Genomic DNA, 20,489 nt, shown 5'->3' on the forward strand with positions numbered 1-20,489 from the left:
TCTTAAGTGCAAGTAGATAAATAGGTACCGCTTTATAGCGGGAAGGTAAACGGCGTTTCCGTGTGCTGCGCTAGTGCTGGCTCGCCAGGGCAGCTTCGTCACGCTGGCCACATGACCTGGAAGTGTCTTCGGACAGCCCTGGCCCCTGGCCTCTTAAGTGAGATGGGCGCACAACCCTAGAGTCGGACACGACTGGCCCGTACGGGCAGGGGTACCTTTGCCTTTACTAACTATATGTGTATTAGGATAAGATTATACACATCACAACTAAACGACTATGCAACAACAAATATGTATTATGTATGGAAATGTAACTGAGCATTTTTTCTCTTTTTCATTCTTGTTTTTCTTTCTTTTTTTGTCACTATCTTTTTATCAATGAAATTTTTCTGATAAACTATTAATAATAATAGTGCAGTGGCACCTTGGTTTACGAACTTACGGTAATCCGTTCCGGAAGTCTGTTCGTAAACCAAAACTGTTCTTAAACCGAGGTGGGCTTTCCCTACTGAGGCCTCCCGGCACCAGTGCCCTTCCATCATTCGGCTTCCATTCTTAGACCGAGGTAAAGTTCGCAAACCGGGACACTATTTCCGGTTTTGCGGAGTTTGTAAACCAAATCGTTCTTAAACAGGACTGTTCTTAAGCCGAGGTACCACTATAATAATATTGTTCATAGTGAGTGTTCATTGCAGCTAAAAAATTATTAATTTAGATTTGTTGTTAGTCTCCTATGTACTATATACATTTGCATGGATTAATTTCTGAATATTCATATGTTGTTGGAATTTTCATATGTTTGGGGTACAGTGGTACCTTGGGTTAAGAACTTAATTCGTTCCAGATGTCCATTCTTAATCTGAAACTGTTCTTAACCCGAGGTACCACTTTAGCCAATGGGGCCTCCTGCTCCCGCCGCGCGATTTCTGCTCTCATCCTGAAGCAAAATTCTTAACCCGAGGTACTATTTCTGGGTTAGCAGAGTCTGTAACCTGAAGCGTCTGTAACCTGAAGTCTCTGTAATTCGAGGTACCACTGTATCTGGAACTTTAAGCAATCCACCAAATGTTGACTTGAACCATTATTATTGATTGGTTTAGCATATTTACCCAGCTGAATTCCTTACATATCAGAATGTCAGAGGAACTATTATGAATCAAGAACTTTGCTATATTATTTAATCTTTTGGATTAGATAAGTACTTGCTATTTAACAAGTTTTTTTTCTTCTTCCAAATTTCAACAACTGGCTATGCATTTATGGGAGTGTATGTATTTATATGGAGATAAATATAAACAAACGCTTTCTATTGTTATAAACAATAAAATCTAAATTGAACAGAAGCCACATATCCTGTCCTATAATTTAAAAAACATGTGTCCTGTTGTAGGAACCTAAGGAAAGTCATAACTCTAAAACAATTCATCTGTTCAAAAATGCTTTAAGAATTCTACATGTTAAACCTATAATTCTGTTTAAAATTATTGAATTTAGTAATAGGAAGCATTTGTTCATTGGCGTAAACTATAAAGAGTTTACATTTCCTAGAAAGATGGATGAGTTTTACTATTAAAGCAACAGGAAAGTCTTAAAATTACCACCACTTGGAAATCTGAAACTAACTTGAAAATACCATGAATTAATGTGTTGTGATGGGAACAAATAATCAAATTTAAGCTGTCAGGGAAACTTCTAGGCAGAGGCTTAAAGGAGTAGAATCTAATGATATGATATATTTGGTCTTTATCACTTACAGTTGTAGAGAAAAAGCAAAAGAAAAAATGGTATTACTTTGAGGGTTTTTTTTTAAAATGGTGATGTTGTAATATGACTGTTTTTGGACTATACTTCTGTGACTTCTACACTTCAGATTATTTTTTGTAAAATAGAAATGATATATACATTTTCTAATATGAAAAGATTATTTTTCATTGGTTAGCTACCTTCCTTTAGATGTCATGATTAATGTGCTGTTTCATTCTATTTCATGTTTAATAAGGGAAACAGGATTCTTTTTAAAAGTGATGGAAATACTTTTTAATATGCTGATTTACGATTTTGTTAACTCAGACTGCTAGCTCCTTTTATTAAAGCTCTTGGTATAATGGAAATGTGTTTCCGATCAACAGTCAGTAAAAGAATAAAATAACTTTTACACTTTGAGATAATGCACCTTATGTTTAATAAGAGGTTTTTTTCTTTCAGAAGAGGCAGTTTTATTTGAATCTGGAAGGTTTGATGTGTTTGTTGAGAATTGCTTGAAACTATATCTCCTTTGTTAGAACATTAGTAATATAACTGCACAATGTTACAACTACAATAAGTGTTTTCCATAAAACAGAGATAAGTTCGTTTGTATGTTAGGGACTCAAGATTGAATAAAAGAACCAAATCAAACTGAGAAATTTCTAAGTGAACTATAACTTTTTCTATAAGGTATTTTATTTTAAATTGTCTAGGCTGCAATTCTACCCTTTCCCCCAAATGTTGATGGTGGGACTTAGGGCAGGCATAGGCAAACTCTGCCCTCCAGATGTTTTGGGACTACAACTCCCATCATCCCTGACCACTGGTCCTGTTAGCTATGGATGATGGGAGTTGGAGTCCCCAAACATCTGGAGGCCTATGCCTGGCTTAGGGTGCACCACATCTCTCTCTCTGCTGGGAAGGGGGCGTTCTCTGTAGTGGAGGCCTGAGCTCTGGAGTAGCTGCAGCTGGTGGTGCTTCTGCCAGTGGTAGCCAGTGGAAAATGTGAAAAGGGGCGTTTGTGGGTGACCTTGTCCCTTGGGTCACTCAGCAGTGCTGACCTGATGCAGAAAAAAGCAAACAACACTCCCCCCCTCCCGCCTATCCAGATGGGTGGGGTATAAATAATAAATAATAATAATTATTATTATTATTATTATTATGCTTGACCCTGGTCTGTTAGGCCTGGTTTGCTCCCTAAGAGTAACACAAACAGAAAACACATTGTTGCAGAAGATTGTCTGTAGGTGGGTGGAACAATCCCAATACAGCGGTACCTTGGTTTATGAACTTAATCCGTTCCGGAAGTCCGTTCTTAAACCAAAGCGTTCTTAAACCAAGGCATGCTTTCTCATAGCAGCGAGGGACTAAATTTACAAATGGAACACATTCAACAGGAAGCGAAACATGTTCTTCTTACAAGGCAAAGTTCACAAACCAAAACACCTACTTCTGGGTTTGCAGCGTTCTTAATCCAAGTTGTTCATAAACTAAGCTGTTCTTAAACCAAGGTACCACTGTACTAAGAACTTAGGCAACATAAAATTTTACACGTCATAAGAAACAGTAAGAAACTTGGGGTACAGCACAGGGCAAGACATTCAAGAGGACCTTTCTTGTTGTAATGTGGGACTCCTTGCCCTAGGAACTTCATTTGCCTCTTGTGCTGGAAAAATATTGATAAATAAATTTAATAATTTTGCAGTAGTCGGTTGTGTTCAGTTACATACTCTTCAAAGGATGTACAAGTGATTCTGTAGTGTGTGTTCAGGAAATATGCATGTACATTCAATTTTAAGCCTATTTTCCTGCAAAATGGAAGACCTTATACACTGCTTCCTTTTTATTTAGGTCGTGACTTGATCTGTATACAGTCTGTGGATGGAATGCTTATGTTATTTGAACAAGAAAGCTATTCATTTGGCCGTTTTCTACCTGGTTTTCTTCTTCCTGGTCCGCTGACATATAGCTCTCGAACAGATTCCTTCATTACTGTCTCTTCCTGCCGGCAAGTTGAGAGTTACAAGTACGTAGAGATGTCAAACATGTAACATTTTATTTTGTATTTGTTGCCCTTTACTGTTTACTTACATCAAAATGGTCAAGTACTAGGGAGGATGCATCTGAAACAAAAAACACTGTACTGATTTAATGGTCTGCTCAGCTAGGCAACTCGTTTTGGCACTGATTACATCTAGGTATCCTAGAAATTCCAACAGCAGTTAGTACTAAAAAAAGTACACCAACACCTCATTTTCACTCCTATCCCCGAATGTCCAAGAGCTCCTTTAGATTTTTTTTTGCACATAACCATGGGGTTAGTTCCAGTCTTAGTCATGCTCAGACTAATGTTCTATTGATTCCATTGGGTCTATTCTGACCATGACTATGTCTGGATCCAACCCATAGTGTAGGGGGAAATGAGTTAACATGTTTGTTTGCACACGTTTGTTTGTTTAAAATATTTATAGTCTGCCTTTCCATACAGCACTTCTCCAATATCAACAATAGAAAACCTTTAAAACCTTTAACTTCCCTAAGATAAAAACAAGTAAACATACCCACCCAGCCAATTAAAAAACTTTCTTTTGCGCATGCAATGTATTTGTTGAAAAGAATATGTTTGGCTGGAAATCAAATAAAAGTCAATATTCTCATTAAAGATGTAAATATGTAAAAATATAAATTTGCAGCTGTAACTCTGTGTCAATAGAAGACACAACTCATGTACTCATTGAATGCCCTTTTTATAACGATCTTAGAAACAACTACATCCACCCATTGTTAAGATCGCAGAAGGGAAGGCTATCTCTTCAAAGACCTCTTTTCTGTTGTCTGATGTTGAGAAGTATATATCCTTTAGAATATCCAAATTTCTTATTAAGGATCTACAAAATCGTGTAACAAATTTAAAGGCGCTATAGGAAATGATTTAGCATCTAAAGGTTGGGGAGTAGAATTATAAACCACTATTAGTAGCAGTATTGTTATTATTTTTATGCGTGTAATGGCTGTTTGCTAAAATGCAATAAACTGAATTGATTGATTGAGGGCTATCCAGGCAAGACACATTTTAAATTATTTGTTAAGAGTCATACTTGCAAATGCAATTATTCCATCTCATAAGAATAAAGGATGGGAGTCTTGAAAATAGGTTTAAATCAGGTTTTTTATGCACTCTGAAGTAATTTCCCAATATGAAAGTATTAAAAAATGTTAAGAGATACTGCTTGTTTTTTCAATAGGTACCAAGTGCTTGCATTTGCAAAGGACGCTGAGACCCAAGAAAATGAGCAACAAAAGCGTGGGTCAGGAAAAAGGCTTGTGGTAAATTTGCTGCTTCTTATGGATAATCAGTGATGCTCCATATTCTAAAGGATTTAAAATATTAGTTTATAGTTGTGAAGGATTCAGCTCTATTAATGGACTTCTGTTGATACAGTCCCCAGCCCAGCAATGATGTTTGTGTTTGATTTTCCTGAAAAAGGCTCCTCATCACATAAGGAAACTGGGGCAAGAGAGCAGCTAAGTTTTGAGATGCTGAAAGCATTTAAAATGTAGCTTTTGTTGAAGCACTGTTGCTGTTACTATGGGGAAAGGAAACAAAAACCCCACTTCACATTATTTATACCCGGGCACTATCTTCTTTGATTTGTACCAATGGGATGCATGCTATACAGCACTTTATTATTTTCCTCCTGGCATGCTGGAGTGTTGCCTTTCTTGAACTGAGTGGTATTGATGGCAACCAATAAAGCAAAGAGAAATTAAACAATACAAATCACAAAATGAACTGATGTTACATAGTCAAGATATTAACTCCTGTGTTAGCACGGCAGATTATGACACCCTGTACTTAGAGGGATGCGGGTGGCGCTGTGGGTTAAACCACAGAGCCTAGGACTTGCCGATCAGAAGGTCGGCGGTTCGAATCCCCGTGACGGGGTGAGCTCCCGTTGCTCGGTCCCTGCTCCTGCCAACCTAGCAGTTCGAAAGCACATCAAAGTGCAAGTAGATAAATAGATACCGCTCCGGCGGGAAGGTAAACGGCGTATCCGTGTGCTGCTCTGGTTCGCCAGAAGCTGCTTAGTCATGCTGGCCATATGACCCAGAAGCTGTACGCCGGCTCCCTTGGCCAATAAAGCGAGATGAGCGCCGCAACCCCAGAGTCGGCCACGGCTGGACCTAATGGTCAGGGGTCCCTTTACCTTTACTTAGTCTCTTTACAATTGTATTCTGTTTATAACTTCCATTGTAACAAAGCTAGCTATGTATGGGTAGTATCCAGACAAAGTTAGTTGCACTTCATTGTAACTTATTTAAATGGGAACCAACAGTGCAGGTGCAGGTCTACTTTCTCCTTGGAAGTAAGTCCTGTTGAATTTAATGGGACATACTGCCAGGGAAATTGGGTTAGGATTGCAGCCTAGGTTGTTACATTTTAAAAACAAATTTGTCCCCTTGATTTCAGTGAGATATCTAACTAGTTTAGTCTGAGCCATCCTTGTGATGTAATTAAAGTACATTGATTTTATTTTTTCTTTAGGTGGACTGGGTTTTAAACATTGGAGAACAAGCGTTGGATATATGTGTTGTTTCTGTCAACCAACTTGTTTCCAGTGTGTTTGTGCTTGGGGAAAGAAACTTCTTTTGCTTTAAGGATAACGGACAAATTCGATTCATTAAAAAGCTTGACCACAGCCCAAGTTGCTTTCTTCCATATTCAGGTTTGTAAATAGAAATTTGGAAGCAGAAATTGTGGTTTAGTATAAGCAGTTTTGGACTATACTACCTGAACAGTTTAACATCCAACGTAAAGTAGATATTTATCAATGTTATTTGCTCATAATTCTGTCTCTGATTTACCAACAAAACATTAAGTGATCAGGTATTTAGCTCATTATATTCGTTAGCAACAAATTAATACTGTTCATAATTAGGATTCATCTGATATTTCACCAAATGCAATAGGTGACTAAAATGTACAGGCACACTTATGCGAGACAGCATATACGTCTGGCACTGGAAAATAATTAAATAGACTTATACCAGGAAATAGTGCAAGAGAGTTGGAGAGTCCTCATGACTTGCAAAGAGATGTTTCCTGGAGCCTGAAAAGGACTTCAGTGAGGGAGACCTGAGGCGCAGTGGGGCTTTGTTGAGGCTGCCTAGTCTCCTTGCCTAACAGCTGATGTGGGATAGTTCAACATCAGCTTTCCTGCATGTTCTCCAGCCTCCAGTCCATCCCTTAGCTTCAACTCTAGTTAAAGAGAGAGCGGGAGGGGGGTGAGAGGGAGAGAGAGAGCTGGAGAACGGGGGAAAGTGGGCATTTTGGGACTTTTTAGAGGGTGTTCCCCACTTTACACAAATTCACAGGCACAGGAGCCTGGGATGTAGCCCCCACATATGTGGGGGGGACACCTGTACTGGAAGTATAATAGTTTGATCAGGGCTTACCATACGGCAGGGTGAATTGATCTGCTTTAAGTGACACCAAGAGGACAAAGGAAGATGAAGACTTGGTGTCTGAGCTGTGAAGGAAGTGTTGGCCTTAGCTGACAGCTGTCCACAATTGTTGGTGACTGAAATGTTCTATAATTTAGGTTGTTTCCATAATATTCCCAGAATTTTTTCTGTTATTTAAGCAAAATAATAATAAACTCTGTATACCTTTTTGTACTTGTAATTAGTTGAAATTGGTTATTTCCAGTGTACAGTGTGGGGTTAGATAGATAGATAGATGGATAGGTAGATAAAGTATTATATTATGCCTCACGAAGGGAGAAATGGTATAAGCTTAAAGCAATTTGAATGACAGATTGGTTCTAAACTCTTTGCATATATATTGTAGTGTCTGGAGCCGTAGTTAACACTCTAATTGGAAACCACAGTAGCATTCTACACGTTTATCAAGATGTGACTCTAAAGTGGGCAGCTCAGCTTCCCCACATTCCTGTGGCAGTAAGAGTGGGGAAATTACTGTAAGTACTAATGGCATAATTTTAGCTTAAGTTGTTTTTTTCATTCTTTTTCTGGAATACACTTTGACTGATTCTAATTTTGTTGCTCTTGACCAGCTGTAAGCAACAGTGCTGCTTCTGGAATTTTGAAAAAAATAAATCATATTAATTATTTGTATGTTTAAAATTAATACAATTGAACTTTAAAAAGCAAAGGTAAAGCCAAAAAAGCTGAAATTAAGGAGTTAGGTAAAACGCAACCCTGTTAACTGGGCACAATCCTGACCTAGATTGGCAGCAAGCAATGGGGTCGTATCCCCTCTCCTACAGCCACTCTTCATAATGAAGGGAGCAGGTAGCGCTGTGATCAAAACCACTGAGCCTCTTGGGCTTGCTGATCGGAAGGTTGGCAGTTTGAATCCCCAAGATGGGGTGAGCTCCCATTGCTCTGACCCAGCTTCTGCCAACCTAGCGGTTCGAAAGCACACCAGTGCAAGTAGATAAATAGGTACCACTGCGATGGGAAGGTAAACAGCATTTCCGTGCGCTCTGGTTTCCATCATGGTGTTCCATTGCACCAGAAGCGGTTTAGTCCTGCTGGCCACATGAAAGCTGTCTGTGGGCAAAGACCAGCTCCCTCAGCCTGAAAGCGAGATGAGTCCTGCAACCCCATAGTTGCCTTTGACTGTACTTAACCGTCCAGGGGTCCTATACCTTTTTTTTTTTTTTTACCATAAGGAAGAGCGGAGGGATATCTCATTGCTAACATTGACCACAACAAAGGCTTACCAGGTTCCCTTTGGGAAAAAGAAATATAAAATAAATGTCTATACTGAGGTCCAGTGCGTTCTAATGCTCTATTCCTCTGGTAGATTTAGCAATGATATTACAATTTGAGAGGTTTGTCTGGGTCTCATGGTGTAGACATGTGAGTGTTGTTGACTGAGGATGCAAGGCTTGCAGAGCGCCGAGAGTGTGATTTGAAGGTGTGTTAGAATAAGAAGGTTGAATACTGTATATTGGCTTAGAATATTGATGTGTTTGATTGACGTGATTAAACTCTCTAGTTGGTTTTCATTTGTAATATTTTACTTCCTGATGTTTAGAGGCTATTTTGTAACTTGTTTACTGTGAATTTTCCTTGTATTTTTGTAGCTGATTTTTATGTTTGTTTTATACTAAAGTGGTTGCTCTGTTAGTTGTGTTTAGAAATTCTGTAATAGAATTTCTGTAATAGAAGTATTACAGAATTCTTCTGTTTAGAATTCTGTAATAGAAGTAATAGAAATTCTGATACTTTTTATATTTGTGGTTGAAGATGCCTATGCTTTGTTTACATATAACTGGGGTATAAATTGTCCAAATAACACAACAGTTTACATAATTATTAAGCTTATTGGACAGATTTGTTTGATTTGTTGTAAACTGTTAGGTTTTCCTCAAGTAAGCCTTGCTGAGTTTGGTGGGATTTAGGATTTAGTGGGATTTAGGTTTAGGATTGCAATCTACATGAAATTTTCTTATAGGTTAAGGTAAATTCTCTTGCATGCTGACAATTTAGATTCCTGATTTATTGCTTGCTTTTGAAAGCATTGCTTTTTGGGATGGAAGGAATATTTATTGGGAATGTTTTCATTAACCCTGGCTTAATTTAGAATTTCAGAAGGGTTCAGTGGTGGAACTAACTTTGGAATATGGCTACCAGGGGGTGAATAGACTTAGTCAAGTCATAGAAATAGTTAAGATATCTCTAGTTATTATCTTTTTTTGCTGGGGGGTGGGGGGAGTTGACATCTAGGAAGAACTCACCTGTCAATTCTGTTCTTATCAAATATTGTAGGTATATTACTCATTAGTGAAAGCTCTGTAGTTGCCCTTCATGGGAGAGAGGTTCTGCTGAAAAATGTTAAACAAAACTACAGACCCAAGTGTATCTTCAAAACAAATCCAGTGCTTTTTATTATAAGGAGATGACAGGTATGGACAAGTTAGTGAAAGTACATTATTTCACTTTTGAGAATATTATTTTACTGAGTAATGAAATAGCCTACTTCCTGCGGTTCCTGCAGAATGATTCTGAAACAATTTGTTTTGGTAGAAATACTGTTAAATCTATGGAACATATAAAGAAACATCCATTTGATCCAGTGCTCTGTGCACAAAGCAGCTCAGGTTGCTTGTGAGGAGCGCTTTTTAAAAAAGTTAAAATCCTTCTGTTTGGGTCTGAATCCATATCCATCTTCCCAACAGGGAATTGCTGGGATTTTAGCTTCTAAACAGTTCTCTGCACCAACAGCCCTGGCTGGTGAATTGGAGGGAGGAACTGCATGCTCAGAACTGCCCAATGTTTCCCATCTAACTGGCAATTTTTTAAAAAATTTATTATTGATTTTATGTTCCACCTTTTCTCCCAAAGGAGTCCAAGACAGCCAACAAGAAGTGATAAAACAATAAAAAAACCACATTTAAAACATCTTTAAAACAATTCCAGTGTAGGTGCAGACTGGGAAAGATCTCAAAAACCTAGTTGAAAGAGGAAAGTCTTTAGTTTAGTAGGTGCTGAAAAGACAACAGAGGCAGTGCTTGTCACCTACTGAAGGGAAAGGTCCCACAAGAATAAAGATGTGATTTATGAAGGTGGTGTTGGTGTTTGTGGTGGTAGTAGTAGAAATGATGATGATGTAAGCACCAACATTTTGAAACAGTGCTGAGAAACAGATTGGCAGCCAGTGAAAATATTTCAGAACTAAGTTCTGCTCCTAACAAGCAGTAGCATTCAGGCTGTCCTCAAAGGTAGCCTCATGTATAATGCACTGCAGTAGTCTAGACAGGAGTTAATTGCTACGTGAGATGATGAACAGTTGTTTGCACGGTGGTTTAGTGTGACGCTGTGGTCTAAACCACTGAGCCTTGGGTTTGCCAATCAGAAGGTCAGCGGTTCGAATCCCCGTGACGGGAGGAGCTCCCGTTGCTCGGTCCCAGCTCCTGCCAACCTAGCAGTTCTAAAGCACGCCCCCAAAAGTGCAAGTAGATAAATAGGTACCACTCCAGCTGGAAGGTAAATGGCATTTCCATGTGCTGCTCTGGTTTTGGTGTTCCGTTGTGCCAGAAGCGGCTTAGTCATGCTGGCCACATGACCTGGAAAAACTGCGGACAAACGCCGGCTCCCTCGGCCAGTAAAGCAAGATGAGCGCCGCAACCCCAGAGTTGTCTGCAACTGGACTTAACTGTCAGGGGTCCTTTACCTTTTTTACCTTTTAAGTGTAATAGGAAGTTTAAACAATATGCTAAGCTGTTTGGGTTTTACATTCTCTGTAGTTTAGCACAGCCAACAGCAGACAAACATGAATGTTGAAGCTAATATAACAAGTGAAATGTGAAGAAATGTGAACTTGTGGGTGGAGTTATAAAGAAAACCACTGCACATACAGTCTTCATCATCATCCAGATGTAGAAAAATTCTTTGGTCTTCATTCCAGCCCATCTGTTACTCCTTCTTACAAGGTGACATCACCACAACCGTTAAAGCATCATCATATAAAAATAGAAAAACTCCCATATTATAAAAATGGGAATACCTAACACTTATTGCAGTATTTTATAGAAGAAAGATGGCAGGATTCAAAGTTTCTTTTTCTCAACAGTGCTGGTTTAACAGAAGTTCTGCCAGTTATGGCACACAGTGAGAACTGGATGACTTTATGCATTTAATGTTTTCAGTATAACAGAATGTGAAAAGTTTAAACTGAATGGTTTCTTTTAACAATTCCAATTTAAATCTGAAGCCCATGTTGAGGTTTTGCTGAATAGAGTACATTATACTTAAGTAGCACAACTCTGTAGCTGCATATGATTATATATATGTTATTTTTAAAAGATTTTTGACTAGGTTATTGTACTTTCTTAATTAAAAAGGCTACATGCAAGATCACACAAGATTTGTGGAGATTATCATGGAAATATAACACAGAATACCTTTACTTTCTCTTCTTTTTATTTTGATCAGACACTGATGATGTAAAGTTAAAATCATAGAATCATAGAATTGTAGAGTTGGAAAAGAACTCAATGGTCATCTAGTCCAACCCCCTACAATGCAGGAATCTAGGTTACCCTCATTGCATAACTCTTCCGTTTTTTTCTGTTGTGTGTCTGTTGACATCATATTCATATAATGTAGCCTTTACTTATGATATAATGTAGCCTTTCCTTCCCAAGTAATTCTTGAAATCCTTCTGGGTTTCATTAGCAGCACTTGCCTGCACTTGCCTACTCTTGAGAAAGTCCCATTGTGTTCTAGGCTTACTTCAACAAGTGGGTACAGGATTGCAGCCTAAAACACATTACATTATGTTGTCATAAACAGATGTGAGATCTCTGAATATTTTATTTTTTTTCCTTTTTACAATTATTATATTTTTCTTCTTTACCTTGCTGCAGCATCTCTCTGATGAAAGTCAGTATGTATTTATTTAAAAGGGAACAGGGAAGCAGCAAATCTGCAATGGGTTGCTGTTTTTAGGCAAGGAATCAAGATTCCTTTTGGACAGCCTGAAATGACCTCCTTCTGGGTAACAACCTACTGATAAGTATGGTCAGAGAGCCAACAGATGGGCATATCTGAAAGAGCCACATATAGAAAAGGCAGCGGAAAAGGGAGAGTGAAAACAAAGGAGCTCTGACTCCCCCTGGTCAGGGAAAGAGTCTTGGAGGAGAGTAACTGGGCCATCATAACTGCCTTTCTTCTAGCCTGTGGTACTCTAGCCTTGCCCCACATCTGACAATGTGTTCTCAAGGAATAACTGTTTGCTGGATAAAGTTATGGGACAGTTGTCACATCTGATCAACTTTGCTAGTGGTTCATTAAATTATTTGTTATATTGTATTCTTGAAAGCTGCTTTAAATATTATTTAAAAACAGTATATAAATTATAAACTAAACTAAATTAAAATTTGACTTCATGGCCCGGTGTCCAGGTGGATGAGCTTTGCAACAGCCATCCAATGTGCCTTAGCTTCTGAACTCATAATTGGAATATGATGAGGTGCATGGGAGCTAGAGTAATCTTTTTGTACCTTGTAAGCTTTCTACTTTGTTTTTCAGCCTCTTGTTTCTTACCCAAAACCTTTGCAACAGGGAGAACCATGTTTTAAATATATGATATAGGGACATATGGCTGGGTTTCTTGATTTCTTTTGGGAAAAATTTAGTTGGTTTGCCTTCAAATATTTATCCTTTCATTGTATAGCATATGTATAAAGTTATTCAGAGCAGTGGAAAGTACATGTGTATATAGGAAATAAACTATGTATATGATATGGTATTATCTTAAAGCAGCAGGAATGGAAAGATGAGGTACTAGCAAAATGTTTCTAAATTTAGAGAAATATACATTTTAAATTGTATTTGGTGCATATGTTTCTAATTTAACAAATCTCTTCTCTTAGCCACTAATTAAATTTTGTAATAAGACTCAATATCATTTTCATGACCTGGAAAGTACAGTCCATGAAGCACTCCTTTCAAACCCACCTATTAATGCCTATGGGTCATTCACAGGAGGAGTACTTTGGTGAATTGCACCCCTGGTTTAAATTGTACTACAGTTTAAGAATTAATGGAAAGTATTACATATTATGTGTAGGTATATTGTAGTTCTAGAATTTCATCTTATGTAGACAATCTAGCTATAATTTTGACCTTGTAAAAAGGTTTGACACCCATTTAATTTAACACAGCAGGCACCCCATAAGTACAAATTAATTTTTTTGGCTTTCTTTTGGTTCAGTCAATATAATAAAAACTTTTTACTATATATTATGGTGCCGTCACCAGCGGGTGGCAGTGGTAACTAAAAGTTGCTGACCTGCTTTTGGGAAGATTTTTCTTATTGTTCCAATGTGACAAAAAAGTTTAATGAGCTGCCTTCATATAAGTTTTGGTAGAGTCATTTTTAACATTAATTAATTAGCTGTCTATCTTCATGTTTCAGACTTCTTTAAAAAAATAAAAGTGCAACACATATATTAATAGGATGATACTAGTCCGTCTTTGAAAGTTTTAGCTTGAAAACAGCTATTTTGTTGTTAAATAATTTTTATTGTCAAAAAACGGTTATACAGGATTCTGCAAAATTCAGGAGCGGATGGCATTATACATAGTCCATATACAATAAAAGATCACTCTTGAGCAAATATAGACATAAAATAAAGCCAAAATAAATAAACCACAGGTATATGAATGCATGGCAGGTAGCAACTAGAACAATTTATAGCATAGACAGAGTGGTTAAACAAGACAAAGTTATAAAACACGAACCCTATTATACCAAGGGAAAGTAATTAAAGCATTCAAATGTCCTGAGTCGCTCTATCAGCCATATTCATTCATATGCCGAGAGGGGTCCTCGGCCATATACCTCCTTGCTTAAAAATAAAAGGAAGTCAGACCAAAATAGGTATGAAATCATTCTTCCAACAAGACAATATCCCACACTTTAGTGTACCAGGTAGTAAGATTGGCCCCGTCTAAATTTGTCCAAAACTCTGCAATGGTCATTCTAGCTGCCATATGTAGGTGTGCAATCTGTTGGGATATTGCCAGGGAGATAAAGTCCATCTGAGCCCCCAAGCTCGGTGCCGGACGATCCATCGACCTCCCCGTAGTCAGGCAATATCAGCAATTTAGCGACACTAAGCCTCAGGCTTAGTGCACACTCTGACAGCAGAATTCACACAGCAAAAAGCTGCACAAGCATGAGAGCAGAACATGCATATTTACAGTTTTATTTGGCGTTGGTCAGAACAAAGAAGGCATGACCGTCTGCTCCGACTGCTCAGGCAAAACAGCCAAAAACGAAAAAGGAACATACAACATAAACATCCTGTGAGACAGGAAACGCGCAGGCTGTTATACAAACATCCTGCTCCCTTTTAAGGTGGAACGGAAATATCCTAACATCCTCCCCCTTTCCGTGTAACCTGTAGTACCTGTGGTTCAACCCAATTGCAACCTTTGTGCGTAACCCTTCAGTTGTTCTCTGTTAACAACCTTAGACAACAGATCAGCAGGAATTTCATTTCCTGGCATGTAGGACACCTGAATGAGTCCTTTCTGAATACACTCTCTTGCACGATGTAGTTTAATCTGCAAGTACTTGGTCCTTTGCTTGCAACTCTCCGAGTTCAGCAAAGCCAAACAAGATCTATTGTCTTGATACACTTGTATAGGACATTTCACAGAAACCCCAATGTCCTTAAACAGTTGCATCAACCATTCACAATCCATGAGTGAAAATGACAGAGCATTGAGTTCTGCTTCACAGGAACTTAGGCTAACTGTTGTCTGCTTTTTGCACAACCAGTCAAACAGGCAGTGGTTGTACATGTAGCATACTCCAGAAGTGCTTGTACCATCCGTGGTGTCACTTCTAAAACTTGCATCTGCAAAGATTTCAAGACCTCCAGTCTTCTGACTGGTGAACCTCAGCCTGTAGTGCATAGTCCCTTTCAAATACCGGGCTATGCGCTTCAGAGCTTTCCAATCCTGAACAGTAGGATTGTTAGCATGTCTGCTCAGCAGGTTAGTGCTTACAGCAATGTCAGGTCTCGAACATCTAGCAATGAAATTCAACTTGCCTAGAATGCATCTGTACAGCGTTGTGCCAGAAAATGCTTCAGCAGTACTATCTACCTGGTAACCTGTCACCATCGGTGTGTCTGCTGGGTTTGCATCAACCAAATTCAACCTGGTTAATACATCAGCAATTTTCTGTGTTTGGTGTACCAGAAAATTACCTGCTTGGTCCCTCTCCACCTGCAGAGAAAGATAGTTGGATACCTCACCAAGATCCTTCATGTCAAAGTGCTCCTTCAGCTGAGCTAGGGTGCTTTGGTAAAAAGCCTGATTCTTCCAAAACATCAGAAGATCATCAACAAAACATAAACAATACAGTTTGTTTTGCCCCTCCTCCTTGACAAACACACAAGGATCAGCTTTGCCCTGGTGAAAACCTAGAGAAAGCAACGTTTCAGTGAGTTTTGTGTTCCAACACCTGGCACTCTGCTTGAGACCATACAAGGATTTCCGCAGTTTACAGACCATTCCCTTCTGTATCTGCATCCCGTCAGGTGGAAGCATGTACAGCTCCTCCCCCAAAATCCTGTACAAAAAAACTGTATTAATGTCATGATGGGAAACATGCAGTTTCTCCTCCGCAGCGATCTTGAGCATCAGCCGAATGCTCTCATATTTGACCGTGGGTGAGTAGGTCTCGTGGTAATCCTGCCCTGGTACCTGTGAAAAACCTCTGGCAACCAATCTGGCTTTGTGTCTGACAACCTTGCCATTCTGGTCTGTCTTGGCCTTGAAGACCCATTTGCTGCCAACCAGTCTCATTCCTGGGACTACCGGTACCAGTTCCCAAGTTTGGTTCCTATTCAAGGAATCAACTTCAGCCTTCATGGCATTAAGCCAAGGCTCAGCATCTTTAGAGGTTAACTCCTGGACCTCTTTGAAGCTTGAAGGTTCCCACACCTTCTCTGAGCTACTAAGAACAGCAGTTGCCATCTTAGCAAACTCATCAGCAAATCTCTTTGGAGGTTTGCCTTTGGTCGCCCTTTCAGACCTGCGAACCAGACGCAAGTCTTCTGGACTCATCTCCTCTTTCTTAGGAGAAAAATGACCAATGGTGAACAGTGGTTCTTCCAGTTCATTGTCAGACTCATCAGATGGTCTGACTGAGGCCTTTGCGCTCTTGTAGTCTGCTGTGTCATCACTGTCACTGACAGCAGCAGCAGCGCCGCCCACTGAACTGGAATTCGAACTCTGATCATCATCATCATCATCATCCTCAGTTTCCTCAGCTTTCTCAGCATGAACTGCTTTCTTCACATCACTTTCATCCTCCTCTGGGTAACTCTGGAAAATTCCCACATTTTCCCCCCACTTAGGATTGTACTCAACACTCCTTGTGAACTTTATGGATTTAGAGTTAGTCATCCATACCCTGTATGCACCTTTTTCGTACCCCATGAACAAACCATGTGCCCCACGCTTCCCAAGCTTGTTGCTTTGTGGGGTGTGCACCCACATGTCAGAACCAAAGATTTTCAAGTGCTTGGTGTTAGGTTTCTTACCAAACATCTTCTCATAGGGAGTGCATCCAATAGGTGATGACAGTCTCCTGTTAAAGGAATAAACAAAATTCGCCAGAGCCTCCCCCCAAAACTTCTCAGGGAGATTGGCATCATGCAACAAGGTTTTTATCCCTTGCAGCAACGTTTGATTTGCTCTCTCCGCAAGCCCGTTCATCCATGGCGATCTAGGCGTTGACAAATCATGCTGGATTCCCTTCTCAGTCAGGAAAGCTTCAAACTGCTGAGAAGTGAATTCCCCACCTCGATCAGTAAACAGACAACCAATACGTTTACCATGAGCATTCTCCAACCAAGCACAGAATGCCTTGAACCTAGGAAATGCTTGCGATTTTTGCTCGAGCATAAACACATGAATGTACCTGGAAAAAGAATCAATTATAACCATGAAGTACCTTGCTCTACCCAAAGAGGGTGCTAGAGGACCTACCAGGTCTGCGTGAACTAGCTGGTAGGGTTTGGAAGCCTGCCTGCTAGACTCCTTGCCTTTTGGAGCAACCTTCACCTTGTTCTCTGCACAAGATACACATTTCATGTGAAATTTACAAGGTTTGATGTCCAAACCTTCAACCAACTCAGGCATCTTGGCTAGCGCTTGCCAAGAGAGGTGACAAAATCTTCGATGTGCATCATGAATGCATCCTGCATGAAGAACCTTGTTAGTTTGTGCAACACAACAAATATCAGCATTAGATATAACAGCATTGTCATCATAAGTTAGACTGAACAAACCATCCATCAACTTTGCAAGCAAAATGTCCTCTTTGCCTTTTCTGATGACACAGACAGTCCTCTTGAAGGAAACCTCAAAACCACGCCCAGTCAGCTGTGGGACACTAAGCAAATTGTCCGCAGCTCCTGGAACAAAAAGTACATCTCTGACGGTAGTATGCAGTCTTTCAAGTTTCACAGTCCCAACTCCTGTAGCTTGCAAAGTCCTTCCATCAGCCAGCTGGACCTCTCCATCTTGAGGTGTGAAGGAGATGAACAGATGGCGGTCTTTGGTGAGATGGCGCGTGGCCGCAGAGTCAATAACAAACCTGGCCTTCCCCTTCGAAGCAGATTTGCTGGCAAACAAAACCTTGTTTTCCACCAGCGTGGGCTTTTGCAGCTTGCCTTTAGCCTTTGGTGAAGCTGTGCCAGCAAACATAGCCTTGTTTTCCACTGGCGAGGGCTTTTGCAACTTGCCCCCCTGCTCCTGGCCATCAGACGTGCCTTTAGCCTTTGGTGGAGCTGTGCCAGCAAACATAGCCTTGTTTTCCACTGGCATGGGCTTTTGCAACTTGCCCCCCCCGCTCCTGGCCATCAGACGTGCCTTTAGCCTTTGGTGGAGCTGTGCCAGCAAACATAGCCTTGTTTTCCACTGGCATGGGCTTTTGCAACTTGCCCCCCCGCTCCTGGCCACCTGCAAGCATCTTGCTCTGTTTACATCTGGTCTTCCGGCCTCTGCAAAGGCTCTGACCTTGGTTCTCACGAGAAACAGAGCTCTCAGCTGCCAACTCCTTGGCTCCCCCTGGAGGCTGGAATGCTGCCTGGGATGACGTTATAGTCTGCTCCCCCTGCAGCTTGCAACCGGTGCCCTCAGCATCCCTGCATTCACTAGCATTCTGGGAAACAGCCAGGACCTCCGATGCATTCAAACACTGGGCTGGGATTATTGGCTGGTGGGCCTTTTTCAAAGCATCCCACATGTCACGTGCCGTGAGATTTCCAGCAAGCGTCTTTATTTCCTCCAGAGAGACGGATAAGACTATAATATCCACGGCCTTCAAATTCTGGCCCTGCCATTTCTCTGTCCGAGGAACTGGAGTGGCTTGAGAGACAGTATGCCAGACTCCAAACTGACGCAGCAAACTCTCACACCATTTTGCCCAGGTCTGATAATTGTGCCGATTTAACTTTGGGCACTCAGTGGCCTCCGAAGCTTGGAAAAACTCCATTCCAGCTTTTTACGTGAGCCGTTATGCCTTCTAAGACTTCTTATCTCGGCAGCTCATAAATCCCGATGCCTCTGGCTCGGCTCCCAGGCCAATTAGTTTTGCCGGACATCAAAGACGTCTTCCGCGGCAAACAGAAAAGCCTCTGCTTTCACTTTCCCAGCACATACCTTTCAGCAGTCTGTCGCTGTCTTACCCTCCTGCAAGTGCCGTGAATCTGGGCCCGAAACCTGTTGTTGGGATATTGCCAGGGAGATAAAGTCCATCTGAGCCCCCAAGCTCGGTGCCGGACGATCCATCGACCTCCCCGTAGTCAGGCAATATCAGCAATTTAGCGACACTAAGCCTCAGGCTTAGTGCACACTCTGACAGCAGAATTCACACAGCAAAAAGCTGCACAAGCATGAGAGCAGAACATGCATATTTACAGTTTTATTTGGCGTTGGTCAGAACAAAGAAGGCATGACCGTCTGCTCCGACTGCTCAGGCAAAACAGCCAAAAACGAAAAAGGAACATACAACATAAACATCCTGTGAGACAGGAAACGCGCAGGCTGTTATACAAACATCCTGCTCCCTTTTAAGGTGGAACGGAAATATCCTAACACAATCAAAGTTGTCTAAGGAGCAACTGTATTGTTCTATGGACCCCAGTCTCTGAGCAGCGAGAGACTCTAGTGGTTCCTGCACTTACGCAGGGTTTGGGTTTGTTAGAATGAACGTCAATGTAGACTGGCGACTTTAGGATACATGGTGTAATTTTCACATATATGGTTTTATTTTCACTCTGTCAGAAAAGCGACTAGCCAATACATGAATTTTAATATAATAATAAATGACTACAACTAGGATCATAGTTTGAGGCTCTCATTTGCCCCGAGAGGTATTCACTCATAAGAAATATATCCTGAAAGTCAGGGCCAGCACAGTCATTAGGTGGGGTGAGTCCATTGCCTCAGGCGGCAGAAGCCCTGTGGTGGCGCCCTGTGGATGCTTCGCCATCTTCACTGCCTGTGAAGAAATTGCACTGATATCGGCACTCATTTGGGGTGAAATCATGGCAGTTTATGATGAGAGCTCATTGAAATCACACAAGATCTTGTGGAGTGTGAGACGTCTCTCCCCAAATTGGTGTGATGTTGCCCCAAATCAGTACCGCTGCTGGTGCTGCTCTTCCACCAATGGCAGAGTTGGCGGGGTGGGTAGTGCAGAGTGTTAGCGGGGTAGGTTGAAATGGGATGTGCCATCCCTGGTCATAGTGGTTTAATTTGTCTGGAGGATGAATGGTGCCTTTGGCTAAGGACCGCTACTGCTGTGTCTGAAAAAGCTAAGAAAAACTTGACCAAGCTGTCATGCACTAAAATAGCACTGAACATTTTTTGTCCAGTCAAAGGCGACTATGGGGTTGCGACACTCATCTTGCTTTCAGACCTAGGGAACCGGTGTTTGTCCACAGAGAGCTTTCTGGGTCATGCGGCCAGCATGACTAAACCGCTTCTGGCGCAATGGAACACCGTGACGCAAACCAGAGTGCGTGGAAATACCATTTACCTTCCCGCTGCAGCGGTACTTATTTATCTACTTGCACTGGTGTGCTTTCAAACTACTAGGTTGGCAGGAACTGGGACAGAGCAACGGGACCTCACCCTGTCACAGGGATTCAAACCGCTGACCTTCTGATCAGCAAGGC

At 40.8% G+C, this 20,489-nt stretch overlaps 1 protein-coding gene across 3 annotated transcripts in view; it reads left to right on the forward strand.

The window, feature by feature from the left end:
• The window catches only part of BBS9 (Bardet-Biedl syndrome 9), a 227,777-nt gene that overhangs the window by 13,018 nt on the left and 194,270 nt on the right, over positions 1 to 20,489 (forward strand). For all 3 annotated transcript variants that reach the window (XM_053409545.1, XM_053409544.1, XM_053409546.1), the window contains exons 6-9: positions 3,598 to 3,772; positions 4,992 to 5,073; positions 6,293 to 6,473; positions 7,598 to 7,727. In XM_053409545.1, coding sequence (XP_053265520.1) covers positions 3,598 to 3,772; positions 4,992 to 5,073; positions 6,293 to 6,473; positions 7,598 to 7,727 — 568 coding nt within the window. The remainder of the gene's footprint in view (positions 1 to 3,597; positions 3,773 to 4,991; positions 5,074 to 6,292; positions 6,474 to 7,597; positions 7,728 to 20,489) is intronic.

This window comes from Podarcis raffonei, chromosome 12 (genome assembly GCF_027172205.1).
Source record: "Podarcis raffonei isolate rPodRaf1 chromosome 12, rPodRaf1.pri, whole genome shotgun sequence".
Classification (NCBI taxonomy): Eukaryota; Metazoa; Chordata; class Lepidosauria; order Squamata; family Lacertidae; genus Podarcis; species Podarcis raffonei.